This window comes from Chanodichthys erythropterus, chromosome 15, assembly GCF_024489055.1.
Source record: "Chanodichthys erythropterus isolate Z2021 chromosome 15, ASM2448905v1, whole genome shotgun sequence".
NCBI classification, from domain to species: Eukaryota; Metazoa; Chordata; class Actinopteri; order Cypriniformes; family Xenocyprididae; genus Chanodichthys; species Chanodichthys erythropterus.
The window spans coordinates 33,331,838-33,345,318 of NC_090235.1; the positions used below are offsets into that span (position 1 = coordinate 33,331,838).

The window sequence follows — 13,481 nt, forward strand, 5'->3', positions numbered from 1 at the left end:
TTGTGTTTAGTTTAGTTTCAGTGTCCAGGAGAAACCACTAAAAATAACAGTGACAGAAAACAGTTTAATTAGTGATGAATAGACTGTATTATTGACATTTATGTACATAACAGATTTATGAGGTGACAATTCCACAGTTTGACAGTTCTGTACACATGCTGTTCTTTTTTAATCATTACTATTGAGCTGTTTAGCCAGGACGTCAATTTGCAGGCCAGCAAGCAGGCTAATTCTAGTGTGAAATCTCAAAATCTGACTACCCAAGATTAATTTAATAATCCAGGGTGAAGTATGAAGCATATAAACAGAAAACAAGATACAGGTTTATAAACTGGCTATTAATTTAAAGTGTGAAAAGCCCATTAGAAATCTTGCTGGAACAGAGTAGGCATAGAGTCTAGTTCTAAATTAAATAAAAGGCATCTAAAGAACTACTGGCTACATTTTTGGATCAGATTAATTTTGCATGAAATTATGAAAGAAAAAAGTAAATAAATTTCATATAAAATAAACAAAACTCCCAATCATATATTTAACGAAAAAGTGCTAAAAAAAACGAAACAAAGAATAAATAGAAGCGAGTACTTGCATTACAGTTAGTGAGGTAAATAGTGCATGCCAAGCCTTTAGGGTTAAGCTACAAAACAAAACACAAAAGAGAATGTGCGGTGAGAAGAATGAAGAAAGAAACAAGATGAAACAGAATATCATGCAGTGAGACATGCAGCGGCAAAAACAAGACATTTCCAGAGTTTCCATACAAACCTCCAACATTAAATTGCTATGTCTGATATAAATAGTTTCACCCTCAATTTTCTTAGCTCTTTTCTGTAAAGAACAGGGGGGGAAAAAAGTTGGCAGTGTTTGAACGTGAGAAAGTCGTGAAATGATTCTTGGGTAATTTTTAAGGTTTGATCTGTAGTTGCATTCAATGTGTTGGGAAGTAGAGGGATGGAGACAAATCAAATATGGATGAACCACAGCAGCCACAGATAGACGGGGGGAGAGGTCAAAGGTCAGGGGTGACTGCGAGGTCAGGAATAATTGTGCAATGGGTAAAGTTATGAAAGTGTAATGAGTTTAAAATAAGCTCCTCTTGCTATAATTTTTGAAACACTGTGTATATTCACTTTGTAATTCTCTGGTGTTATCAAATTAAGCATCTTGACCACTCTGACCCAGCAACACTGGCTCAACCAGTGTAATTCTTGTCTTGAAAATGTTTTGGATAATCTTGGTTATAAGATGAATATTAGTGAGTAATGTCCATAACCACGTGATTATCTATAATATATAAAGGCACACTACTAGTCAAAAGTTTGGACACAAGTAACCACATTTTTATTTCTCGTGATCTTAAAAGCTTTTGATCTACAGGTTTACCCTTGTGAAAAAGAAGTGTATTTAATTGTGTTGAATGTGCACTTGTAGTGTACTTCAAAATCGGAACACACCAACCCGACAAGCGGCAACGAATGCCGACGGTGTTGTCGCCTCATGTCGGCTGCGTCGGGGAAAAACGTGTGCTTGAACACACCGAAAGAACTTCAGCCCACTGTCAACTAGCATGCGCGTTCTGTGCTGCCTATAAAGGAGATAACTGTCTATTTAAGCAGATATATTTGTCTATATTCGTCATGCAAAAAGGGAAAGAGAAACTAAGACTGCATGTATACAAACCATAAACAAAACTGCGCTTGCTTACCGTTTTGTATATCAGTTATGCTGATCATGTTCTTTATTCCACTCCACTCATTTTATTATGGAAATATTCGTGCATTCGAGGGCTCAGGTAAGATGACGTAAACTTGGAACAACCTTCTGTCTGTGCCGTCATGACTTATTTGCTTGCTTTCATAACTTTTGCTTATATTTTCATGAACTGACTCGTTTGCTATACTGAACAGCAATCAGCCAACCAACTTCAGCCGACGGTGCGGAACCCACTGAGGAAACTTTGTCGGCCGACGCACAAAAACTGCCCGACGGCCGACCGTCAGCTTGGTATGTTCCGTGCTTTAAAGGAACACTACACTTTTTTTTGAAAATAGGCTAATTTTCCAACTCCCCTAGAGTTAAACAGTTGTGTTTTACCGTTTTCGAATCCATTCAGCCGATCTCCGGTTCTGGCGGTACCACTTTTAGCATAGCTTAGCATAGTTCATTGAATCTGATTAGACCGTTAGCATCTCGCTCAAAAATGACCAAAGAGTTTCGATATTTTTCCTATTTAAAACTTGACTCTTCTGTAGTTACATCGTGTACTGAGACCGACAGAAAATGAAAAGTTGCATTTTTCTAGGCCGATATGGCTAGGAACTATACTCTCATTCCGGCGTAATAATAAGTAATAAGGAACTTTTGCTGTTAAACCACTACACACAGCTAGAGAATGCAGGCCGGGGTTTGAGACCGACTCAGAGCAAGGTGGTTAGGATTGGAGTGTGAATTTTGGAGGTGGAGCAATGAAGAGAGGGGTGGGTTTTTCTGGGTTGATTTCAAATATCATCAATGTCCAAAAGCGTTGTTCAAAATCTACTTACCGCACCTTTAAGTTGCAATAAGTACTTAAGTAAGTCTTTTGTATGCTAAAGTATACTTATTTTTCACAAGATTAAATAAATTAAATTAATGTAAATAATGCTCTATGCTCCACTTCAACAACCTTTCTAGATATTATACATCTGTACTTTCACTTCTAGGCCAGTTTGCTATTCATAGCAGTCAAAAGAAAATAATGCAAATCCAAATTCTGCTGACTTGAGTAGGTAGCAGTGGGTCACATTCACTAACCATGCATATGTGCATTGTTGTACATAAAACCTGTGTGTGAAGGTTTTCACACAAAAATCATAATTCATAAACAATTTGAATTATTGAGGATAACATTTAGAATCAGCTTAAGCCACACACATTAGTCCTGGTGGTCATAAAAATGTCTTGTGTGTTATAGCTTTTTCTAGAGTAGGTTCTGTTTAAAATTTAGCCAGACACGTTTAGTTAGTCTAAGCTTTTGGGCCTCTGGTTTTGAGAATGACACTGCATGTGCTGTCAGGTGAGACCACATCTTTAGAAAGCCTATGCATATTAATCAAAGAGATCCATTTCTTTGCTGTCTTCTTTTTCTGCCAATGTTGCCACTGCAAAAGCATCCAACAACACAACAAGATCAACAGTACTTCAGACACTCGCAAACTGTGGAGGCATTCACCTCTTCCCTCCCACGTCCTCCCTAATGGCTTACAACTTTGCCAATTTTCCAAAGATAAAGTAACAATCAGCAGCAGCCAATTCTCAACACAACAAACTAACAAACACCCACGACTAGCATGCAAATCTCTTCTCTCCTCTTATGGAGGCAGAGGTCTCTAAAGTTCTCCTCTCCAACCATCCTACCACCTGCCCCATTGATCCTATTCCCTCCCATCTTTTACACAGCATCTCTCCCACACCTTAAACAGCACTCACATGCATAATAAATGCATCGCTATGCACTGGAACTGTTCCCACCACATTCAAGTTGGCTTGTGTAACTAACATTAAACCTAGAGACGAGTCTGTCTTTTTCCATTCATCGTGAAAAACACTCGGGCAAGCTGTTTTCAATAAGGTTTCTCTTTTTTTTCCCCTCACAGAACAAGCTGCTGGACAGCAATCAGTGAGGATTTAACTTGAGTGACTTGATTTAAAAGCAAACATTCAACAGATTCAGCCTGGCTATCCTTGATTGAAGCCTTGAAGGTGTCTAGAGCATCTTAAAAGATAATCTGTCCTCATTCTGTTAGACTTGTCTGCAGCCTTTGACACTGTCAGCCACTTCCTCTTTCCTATCCATTCCAACTTGAGCATCACAGGAACTATTCTCTCCTCACAGTTAAATTCTTTGTGAGATCTTGGGATATTGTCGGGGTACCTAAGGGTTCGGTGTGTGGCCCCTTCCTTTTTTTCAATATATACTGCTGGAATCATCCAGGGCATTGGTTTGTTGGTATAGGTATGTCCAAACCTCTGACTGGTAGTGTATATATCACAATAATTTTGTTCCTCATTTCTGTTATACATTATTAGCATGTTTCTGTTGATAGAGCTCAAGTTGTTTTGAACATTCCACAAAATGTTCTTTCAATTGCTTCTCTAAAAAAGTTCATGAATTAAAAATACAATTAATATGTTTATAACAGTGTTTATTTCAATTATTATTTATCTCAATTGGATTTAAAGTTGGAGTAACTCAGGTTTGCAACAGTTGAACACAGTTTGGCTTTCATAAAAACCAAAGTTTTGGTCTGCATCTATGTAAAAGGCAGTGCATGACAACAGACAATGCATGCCACAATAACAATGTAAATGTCATAATGTTCATCAGTACTTCACTCTTGTGGGGTAATAAGACTCATTCGGTAAACCTCAGTATGCACTGATTCACTGGTGCTGCCTGAATATGTATCTGACAGCTACAGTGCTGTCTGGTACAGCCAAACTCACACAAGTGCAAGCAAGATACAGCCAAAGCAGATGAGAAAAAAAAATAATAAAATGATCTTTTTGTTGTAAAAATGGGCAGTGAGGAGATGATGAGTACAATGGCATCGTCCTCATGCTGTGATAACTGTATGGAACGAGCTCTGACCTTCCTCATGCGCACCATCTCTGTGTCCGCCCGTGGCGACTGTTCAGACCCCAGAGGGGAAGGAAGAGAGCATGTAAGTTTCTACAAAACAAATTACCTCTTGCTACTCACTAATTTGATCAAAAAACAAGGTTCACGATGGTTATGATTTCTTTACAGCTGTTAATTTATGTCTTATAGCATGTTTCTATAATATTGTCAGCATGCACTAATATTTTAATGCAAGTTTTTGCTGTTGATCTATCATTGAAAATAATATTACTGCTTTTGCAATTGATCCTTTACTAAGCCCCGCCTTAACATTACTGACCAATCCAACTTAAGCAACTGTTGGTATCTGCAATATTATTAGACACCCTTTATTCTACAGAACAGTCTACAGAAGTTATGTCTGTTGGGAAACTATGATATTTATTTTCATTTAGCAATTTTAAAGATATTGTCCAAAAATATAATAAAATGTTATTGCCAGGGTACTAATAGTAACACAAGGTTCTTGAGAAGTGCATGCAACTATGTGGCCACTGTCATTCTCTAATAAATATGTGTACTCTATCAGTTAGAACATTTGTTCCAAGATACATTAATGTAAATAACTTTTACATAGTTCATTTGCATTTTGATTCAGATCGTTGTTATGTAAAGTTTGTCTGAGCAAGCAAGATTAATCAAGCGAGGTGGAGCTTAGTCAAGGGTCAATTTTATAAAATGCTTTTGCATATAATAACAGCCTTAGTGAAGCCTCACTGCTGTGCATGCTCTTGTGTGATTAGCTGAAATCATGAGCACAAACCTGGCTCTTTCTCTCCCCATTGGTGGCCGTCACCACCGGGGCATCACGGTGCCTCCGTTCTCGCCGGGCTACCTTCTGCAGCAGCATAGAGAGAGTATGCATACTCTTGCGGTCTCAGATAGACCCAAATATCATGTCTGCCTTCTGTTTGTGGTCTCAAGTAAAGATGCTTTTTGTTTCTAATTTGAATGGTTTTGTTATGTCATTCTTGTTAAGAAAAGGCCTTAAGGATTCTTACAGGCTTGCTTTCTGATCAATTCATAAATCAAAGCATTTCTTTTTAAATTTTGACTAAGTTTCTGAGGCTTTAATCTATAGTAACACAAAATAGGGGAAAAAATTACATGCTAAAATTATCTAAAACAAAATATGATTTTGTTAAAATAAAAAATAATAAATAAAATAATAGTATTAATTATGATTGGAAATATATTTCGATTAATTACATATTAACAAGCTATAGTATATATTTGTGTGTGTGTCATACCTTGATTTCAGATGTGCCCTCTGCTTTGGTGCTATGTGTTTTGGAGCCATCTGTCACCTGGGCTTCTGCCTTCACCTCATTCTTCCTCTCAGAGGAACGTTGACGGCCTGTGGGCGTGGAAGTCTCTTTACGGTCAGTGCGGGCAGCAGATGCCACTGGGGAAGGAGCCACATCGCCTGGGGAGATGGGAGACATGATGGGAGCGCTGACGGGACGAGCGTTCTTATCTGGGGTCGAAACCATGGCTGTCAGAGAAAAATGAATGAGACAAAGGAAGAAAGAAAAAAGTATGTTACACTAAAGTCATGGAATATAAAAAAAACGAAATAAATTCACGTTAACATTACTGACAATTGTAGTTTTGTCTGCTGTAAAACCAGTTAAGGTGTTTGCTGCACCTCTGATGAGAAACTTAGAAGGCATACAAACAGTAATACACATTCTTGGTCTTTAGTAATAATAATTATATAACGATTCAAACTTAAATTAGTACACTAAAAAACACTTACACTTTAGCATACTTTTAAAAAGAGTACTTATTATGGAAATAACAATTTAAATGAATTCACTATAAGTGCAAAATGAAAAACTTAAAAAAATATATTATAGTTTACGTTTATAATAAATGCAATTAGCTGAACTTTAGAGTTTTTTAGCCCACGTAAGTAGGACTAGGGTTGCAAAATTCCGGGAATTTTCAAAGCTGGAAACTTTCCATGGGAATTAACGGAATATATGGGAATTATAGGGAATAAACAGGGAATTTGCAAAATTACATGTTAGCCTATGACAGGGTACTTAAATGTAGTTGAAAAGAACATCTAGCAGCATAATTTTGGTTAAAACAACCATATTTAATGCAATTTTAGTTGAATTTTTACCCTGACATTCACACAGCACACTACTTACTGCAGGGCTATTGAGGCCACACCCCCTGCATGCACTGTGCATTCTCCCAGTCCATAACATGCACATTTGATCAAAAATACAGAAAAAAGCAGTAATATTGTGAAACATAACTACAATTTTTAAAATAATGGCTTTCTATTTTGATATACATAAAAATATAATTTATTTCTGTGATGCAAGGCTGAATTTTCATTCTTTGTTTTTTTTTTTGAAGAAATTAATACTTTTATTCAGCAAGGATGTATGAAATTGTTAAATAAAAGTGATATTAAAGTGATATTGTTAGAAAAGATTTCTATTTTGAATAAATTCTATTCTTTTTAACGTTTTATTAATAAGTGAATCCAGAAAATTGTATTACAGGTTCCAAAAAATATTCAGCAGCACAACTGTTTCCAACAATGATAATAACTGAGTATCAAATCAGCATATTAGCATGATTTCTGAAGGATCATGTGACACTGAAATAAATAACACATAACAATTGTTGCAATAAAAATATATTTATTTTACATATTTACTAAATTAGAATTAACTGAATGCGAAAAATAAATAACTGTTATTTTATGGTATGACCAAAGAAAATGTTTATGTTTGTTTTTATATGATACTTTTTATGTAAATATTATACATTTATATAAATTTCCCAAAATTTCCAATTAATTCCCATAAATTCCCGTAAATTCCCATAAATTCCTGTTAAGTTTCCAAATTGGAATATTTCCAAAATTCCCCAAGTTAAGTTCCCGTTGAAAGTTTCCGGAAATTTACCGGAAACTTTCCGGCCCTTTGCAACCCTAAGTAGCACTCAAGTAGGATTCATTTCATAATTCTGTTGTCTTTAAAATACGGTTCAAGTGTACTGCTTAATTTACTAAAGCATAAAACATGCTCTAATGTCATTTCTATTAAAACTTGTATGTTGTGTGTTTAAATATATTTGTAATTACACATTTGTAATGAAGCTGGATTTAGTCAAAGTCCCTTTCAAGCAAAGTCTGTTCACTTGATGGCCATATTCGCAACATCTCCAGGGAGGCAGCTATTATGGGCATCCAAGACCAAGTCCAATCTATTTGAATGGGGGAATCATGAAATCTCAAAAACTGCTAGGTGAACTCCCAATTAAATTAAACATTTCAAATCAGCAACAAAATCTGACATGAGCCGTCCCATAAATGTTTCGTATGCTAATATAGCAATAAAATGATTCAGGCTAGATGAGCCAATGTGTATGTGCAGTCCTATGCGTGAGTCTCAAGTTTCTATGGGAACCGGAGCCTCTAATGGCTCTTTTACTTAGAAGGCAGGATGTATTCTGCCATATTGCGCAAATTCTCCCATTCAAAACGAATAGGAGTGAACCGTCTGTCTATATGTATAATCTTTGATTTAGTACATTTATTATACATGAACTTTAAATTTATTAAGTACCCTTTAAGTGCACATTCAATCGATTAAGCACACTGTTTTTCACAAGGGCAAGTTAAAGTCTTTTGAGTCATCTCAAATGTCAAACTACCTTCAAAATCATGTAAACACAGTGACAGATGCTGCTGTTTTTCGTATGAGTAGGAACTTTAGGAGGAAAGAAGAACAACAAGCTGAGGGCATTAAAGTTCCACCTCAGGAAAGAGGGGTTCTGAAAGAGTGCAGCCCAGGAGCACAAACCATGTTTCTTTCCATATATTTTTTCACTCCTCTTGAATTGATCAAGCTCCTGTTGGACTTTGAGAAATGCTCTGGGCAAAGACTGACCTGCCAATCAAAGATAACTCCAACAAAAACAATTGCTCCAGGAACTCGAAATCTCACTCTGCATAGACTAATGTCTTCACAGGTACATGCTGGGATTGTTATCCACAAGAATAAAAAATAATAAAATTCTGAGGAAGCAAATTATCAATCAAAACAGCAATCATTCTGTCTTGCTTTTTCTTTTATAAGCATTTCAGAGAGGGTTTTTTGCTTATTGCATTAACTGAACTCTTTAAGTAAGATTCACTTCATGGAATTGTTATGTATTAAATAACCAACAGTGTGCATCTCTGATGAATTCAGAAAGTAATTAAATCTGTGTCCGTATTCTACCTGAGGGCTGAATGGTTAAATTATCAGTGGGTTAACCAGGGTTGCGTTTCTGGATCACAATCTTGCTGTGATTTTTTTTTTCTCCCACAGTGAGTTCACCTGCACTGCCTAAAGCAACCACAGTTTATTTATACCACAAGAAATCTCCTCCACTTTACCTCAGAGACACATGGCTCTGTTCCAAACTCCAGCGAGCTGTCACCGTCTACACAGCCAGCTACTTTAATTGAAATGCAACCTCAAGACACTGATTTGAAACACTCTCCATAGATAGCATCTTCGAAAATGGCTGTCACTAAAATTAAGACCAGTGGATTCCAATGGAGTCTGACACAAAATATGCAAAAAGAAAATGCTTAAATGCATTAAATGTGCACTTGTAGTGTACTTTAAATCATTAAAATGTGTTTAAAAAAACTGGACTTGCAGATAATCTAACATTAAAGGATTAGTTCAGTTACAAATGAAAATTACCCCAAGCTTTACTCACCCTCAAGCCATCCTAGGTGTATAGGTGCTGGTCATATAATTAGAATATCATCAAAAAGTTGATTTATTTCACTAATTCCGTTCAAAAAGTGAAACTTGTATATTACATTCATTCATTACACACAGACTGATATATTTCAAATGTTTATTTCTTTTAATTTTGATGATTATAACTGACAACTAAGGAAAATCCCAAATTCAGTATCTCAGAAAATTAGAATATTTTGAAAAGGTTAAATATTGAAGACACCTGGTGCCACACTCTAATCAGCTAATTAACTCCAAACACCTGCAAAGGCCTTTAAATGGTCTCTCAGTCTAGTTCTGTAGGCTACACAATCATGGGGAAGACTGCTGACTTGACAGTTGTCCAAAAGACGACCATTGACATCTTGAAACAAGGAGGGCAAGACACAAAAGGTCATTGCAAAAGAGGCTGGCAGTTCACAGAGTTCTGTGTCCAAGCACATTAATAGAGAGGTGAAGGGAAGGAAAAGATGTGGTAGAAAAATGTGTACAAGCAATAGGGATAACCGCACCCTGGAGAGGATTGTGAAACAAAACCCATTCAAAAATGTGGGGAAGGTTCACAAAGAGTGGACTGCAGCTTGAGTCAGTGCTTCAAGAACCACTATGCACAGACATATGCAAGACATGGGTTTCAGCTGTCGCATTCCTTGTGTCAAGCCACTCTTGAACAACAGACAGCGTCAGAAGCGTCTCGCCTGGGCTAAAGACAAAAAGGACTGGACTGCTGCTGAGTGGCCCAAAGTTATGTTCTCTGATGAAAGTAAATTTTGCTTTTCCTTTGGAAATCAGGGTCCCAGAGTCTGGAGGAAGAGAGGAGAGGTCCAGTGAGGTCCAGTGTAAAGTTTCCACAGTCAGTGATGGTTTGGAGTGCCATGTCATCTGCTGGTCTTGGTCCACTGTGTTTTCTGAGGTCCAAGGTCAACGCAGCCTATACCAGGAAGTTTTAGAGCAATTCATGCTTCCTTCTGCTGACCAACTTTATGAAGATGCAGATTTAATTTTCCAACAGGACTTGGCAACTGCACACAGTGCCATAGCTACCAGTACCTGGTTTAAGGACCATGGTATCCCTGTTATTAATTGGCCAGCAAACTCGCCTGACCTTAACCCCATAGAAAATCTATGGGGTATTGTGAAGAGGAAGATGTGATATGCCAGACCCAACAATGCAGAAGAGCTGAAGGCCACTATCAGAGCAAGAGAGAGCAACCTGAATGTGGAATTTATCTGTCCTTCAGTCTAAAGCCAGCAGAGACAAATGACTTCTACTCACAGCTAAAATAAAAGCAGATGCTTGCAGAACACCTTACATAAAGAGTCTGAACATTCCCAAGGGAAGTACATTAGAGAACTGGCGAGTGGTTGAAAGAAGGAGAAAGATTGAAAGAGCAAATGAGATTCCAAGCAGAGCAACAGCAGGTATCAGACTTGTGATGTCAAATTCCCTGAGGTGACTAGCAGTGATTGGCCAGAATACAACAAAGTTTGCCCATCATAGGCCCTATTTTCTATATAACTTGCTGTACCCATAGGCAATCAGAATTGACTAAAGTAAATGGCAAAACGCAAGAGAAAATAATTTCATAGATGGTAACACACCTCCATCTAAGCTGCGGGATGCCCTCTTACTGGCAGAGCGCTGGAAATGGGGGGCAGGTCTGTCAATCATGGAGCTGGCTTGACGGGTCTGAGCCTGAGTACGCCCGCTGTAGCGGAACTTTGATCCCAGAGCCAGGAACTTCCTGGGAGTGGTGGCCGCCTCTGTGGACGTCAACCTGGGACAGAAGAGTTTACATCTCTTGTTAACGTACACGCACTCAAATGAATTTATCAAAACAAACAGTCACTAAGATGTGAATACCTGCTGTGATGAATTGTTTGATATTAATACCTGAAGAATGTGTGATGCTCCACACATACTTTCCACAGTTTCTTGGCGGCCTTGTAGTTGGGCAGTTTAAAGCCAATGGCGCTTTCATAATGTTCCAGCTGAAAATGTTTTAAAAAGTGTTAAAAAGAGAATGTATTACAGCAGAAGGTAACTGCACATACAGGTCTGAGAAATGCAATGCCAAACACAATTGATTCATCTCATCTTGTGACGTCAAACTAGTCAAAGCATGTCGAATGTAGCCATATTTCATAGATCTGAGAGTTACATCAGAGTGGTTTGGAAATGAAATGAGGGTGAGCAATGACAGCTCCCTTAATTTCTGGGTGGGCTGTAACTTAATGTTATTTTTGATAAACTTTTGTTTCACTTTGACATATAAAAATGTTTTTAAATTGTGGAGAAAAATAATTGATTATGTCTTAATGATCTTTACAATACAGGTGATATCAGACTTGGCTCTTAACATTCCAAAAAAAGAAAAAAAAGAAAAGATATTTCAGTATTTTTAAGTCTGTGTACACGTACATCAGATGGCCGTATCTTGATGAAGAAACTGCTGCGTTTGTAGGAGACTTTGAGAACTTTTGGCCAGGGAAATCGATTAATCCTCAACTTGTCCTTATACACCATCAGGCCACTGGAGCAAACCCCCAACATTATATCCACCCCATCCAGATCCTGACAGAAAGAGAAACAATTGAAACCCAGTGTATAAACAAGTATTTTGCAATTTACAAAGCTCTACCACAAGGAGGCGCCCCTGCTTTACTTTTAATATAGAAAATTCTATAATTTATTTAAATCCATGGCTTGATGCAACCAGATTGACCTGGTTTCAGCTACCAAATCTGAGCAGTGGCAGGACATGCAATGCTTTTATCACAAGCACTCCTGTGATACGAAGGGCATTTCAGTCTAACTGATGTTTTTATGACAGCTCAGATTGATGATTTCACATAAAGCAGGTGGTTTAATCAATAATGGGGAAAGTCACATTGTCTAACTGATACATGTAATTGAATGTATTTTAAGTCACTGCACACTGCAGTAAATGGAGGCTTATAAATTTATTTCTTATTATTATTATAACCCAATCAACAACCAAAGTTACTGTAAAAAAATACATGTTTTATTTTATTTTTTTTTTAAGTTTATCAATATCTATAAAACCAACTTCATTCAAAGTAAGCTGGTATATATTTTACATTTAATTTATTTTAAAATGTTAAACATGTTAAATGTTTTATTTATTTGATATTGATGTTTATTTTTTAAATTTGTTGATAGAAAATAACCAAATCATGGATTTCAAACAGTGCTGCAAAAATGGAAAGTCAATAAATCATCTCATATTTAGTATAATAAACCACATTTTCTGAAAGTTAACAACTGAACAATTCCATTGCAAAAAAAAGTCCATCTTTTTTTTTATTTTCAAAAATGTCACTTTTGTCAATTCATAGGTATTTAACAAATTTGACTGTCTGAAATTTGAAGTCAATTTTCGCAAAAACGTCCACATCTTTGGACAAGAGGCTTAGTAAAACATCCATTTCTGTAGGTTTTACAGCAGCAAAAGGAACACTGTCATTGCCACTGTAACGATGGACAAAAGAGCTCAGCAATTGAAAGCAGGCTCATATGCACACCGTCATTTATCTTTAAATCATATGATACGATTTACATTTTCTGATTGGTTCTTCTGTAGGCTTTTGCTGACAAAGGGAAGTGGCAGTTTCTGCCAATTAACCAGTATTTCTAAATGGGCTGATGCTGGGATTTAGCGGATTTGAAGCGAAAGTATTTGATGAACATTTACTATGTGCAGAGTATCTCATTTTTGATGGAGGTGGCATTAAGCAGCTTTTGTATCTAAACTTTTCAATTTTAAAGCCATATTTTTCATATCACATTCATGGAAAGTGCCTTCTGTCAATATACCGTACCTTTGCCTGGTGGAGATCAAGCCCATACATGGCCAGTTTTTTGGCATTCTCCAGAAACATCATATCAGCCTGAGCAGGACTCATTGATCTGAAGAAAATTCATACACACACACACACACACAAAAAAATTGTTACATATATGCTAACTAGATAGTATATTTGAAAGTGTAACATACTAAATTCTTAGCTCATTTTACTCAGGATTATAACAT

The 13,481-nt window shown here is 36.9% G+C and overlaps 1 protein-coding gene across 6 annotated transcripts in view; it reads right to left on the reverse strand.

Annotated features, from left to right (window-relative positions):
• Nucleotides 1–13,481, reverse strand: part of epb41a (erythrocyte membrane protein band 4.1a) — a 71,786-nt gene that overhangs the window by 24,816 nt on the left and 33,489 nt on the right. For 2 of the 6 annotated variants that reach the window (XR_010891766.1, XM_067361607.1), the window contains exons 8-13: nucleotides 13,270–13,357; nucleotides 11,849–12,001; nucleotides 11,321–11,418; nucleotides 11,029–11,204; nucleotides 5,911–6,155; nucleotides 5,424–5,498 (exon numbers count right to left, since the gene is read on the reverse strand). Coding sequence is in view for 5 of the 6 variants with exons in the window: in XM_067361607.1 (XP_067217708.1) it covers nucleotides 5,424–5,498; nucleotides 5,911–6,155; nucleotides 11,029–11,204; nucleotides 11,321–11,418; nucleotides 11,849–12,001; nucleotides 13,270–13,357 (835 nt within the window). In the remaining variant the exon portion in view is untranslated. Of the gene's footprint in view, nucleotides 1–765; nucleotides 829–4,630; nucleotides 4,670–5,423; nucleotides 5,499–5,910; nucleotides 6,156–11,028; nucleotides 11,205–11,320; nucleotides 11,419–11,848; nucleotides 12,002–13,269; nucleotides 13,358–13,481 lie in introns of all 6 variants that reach the window. The other 4 variants (XM_067361610.1, XM_067361606.1, XM_067361608.1 and 1 more) reach the window with 4 other exon arrangements.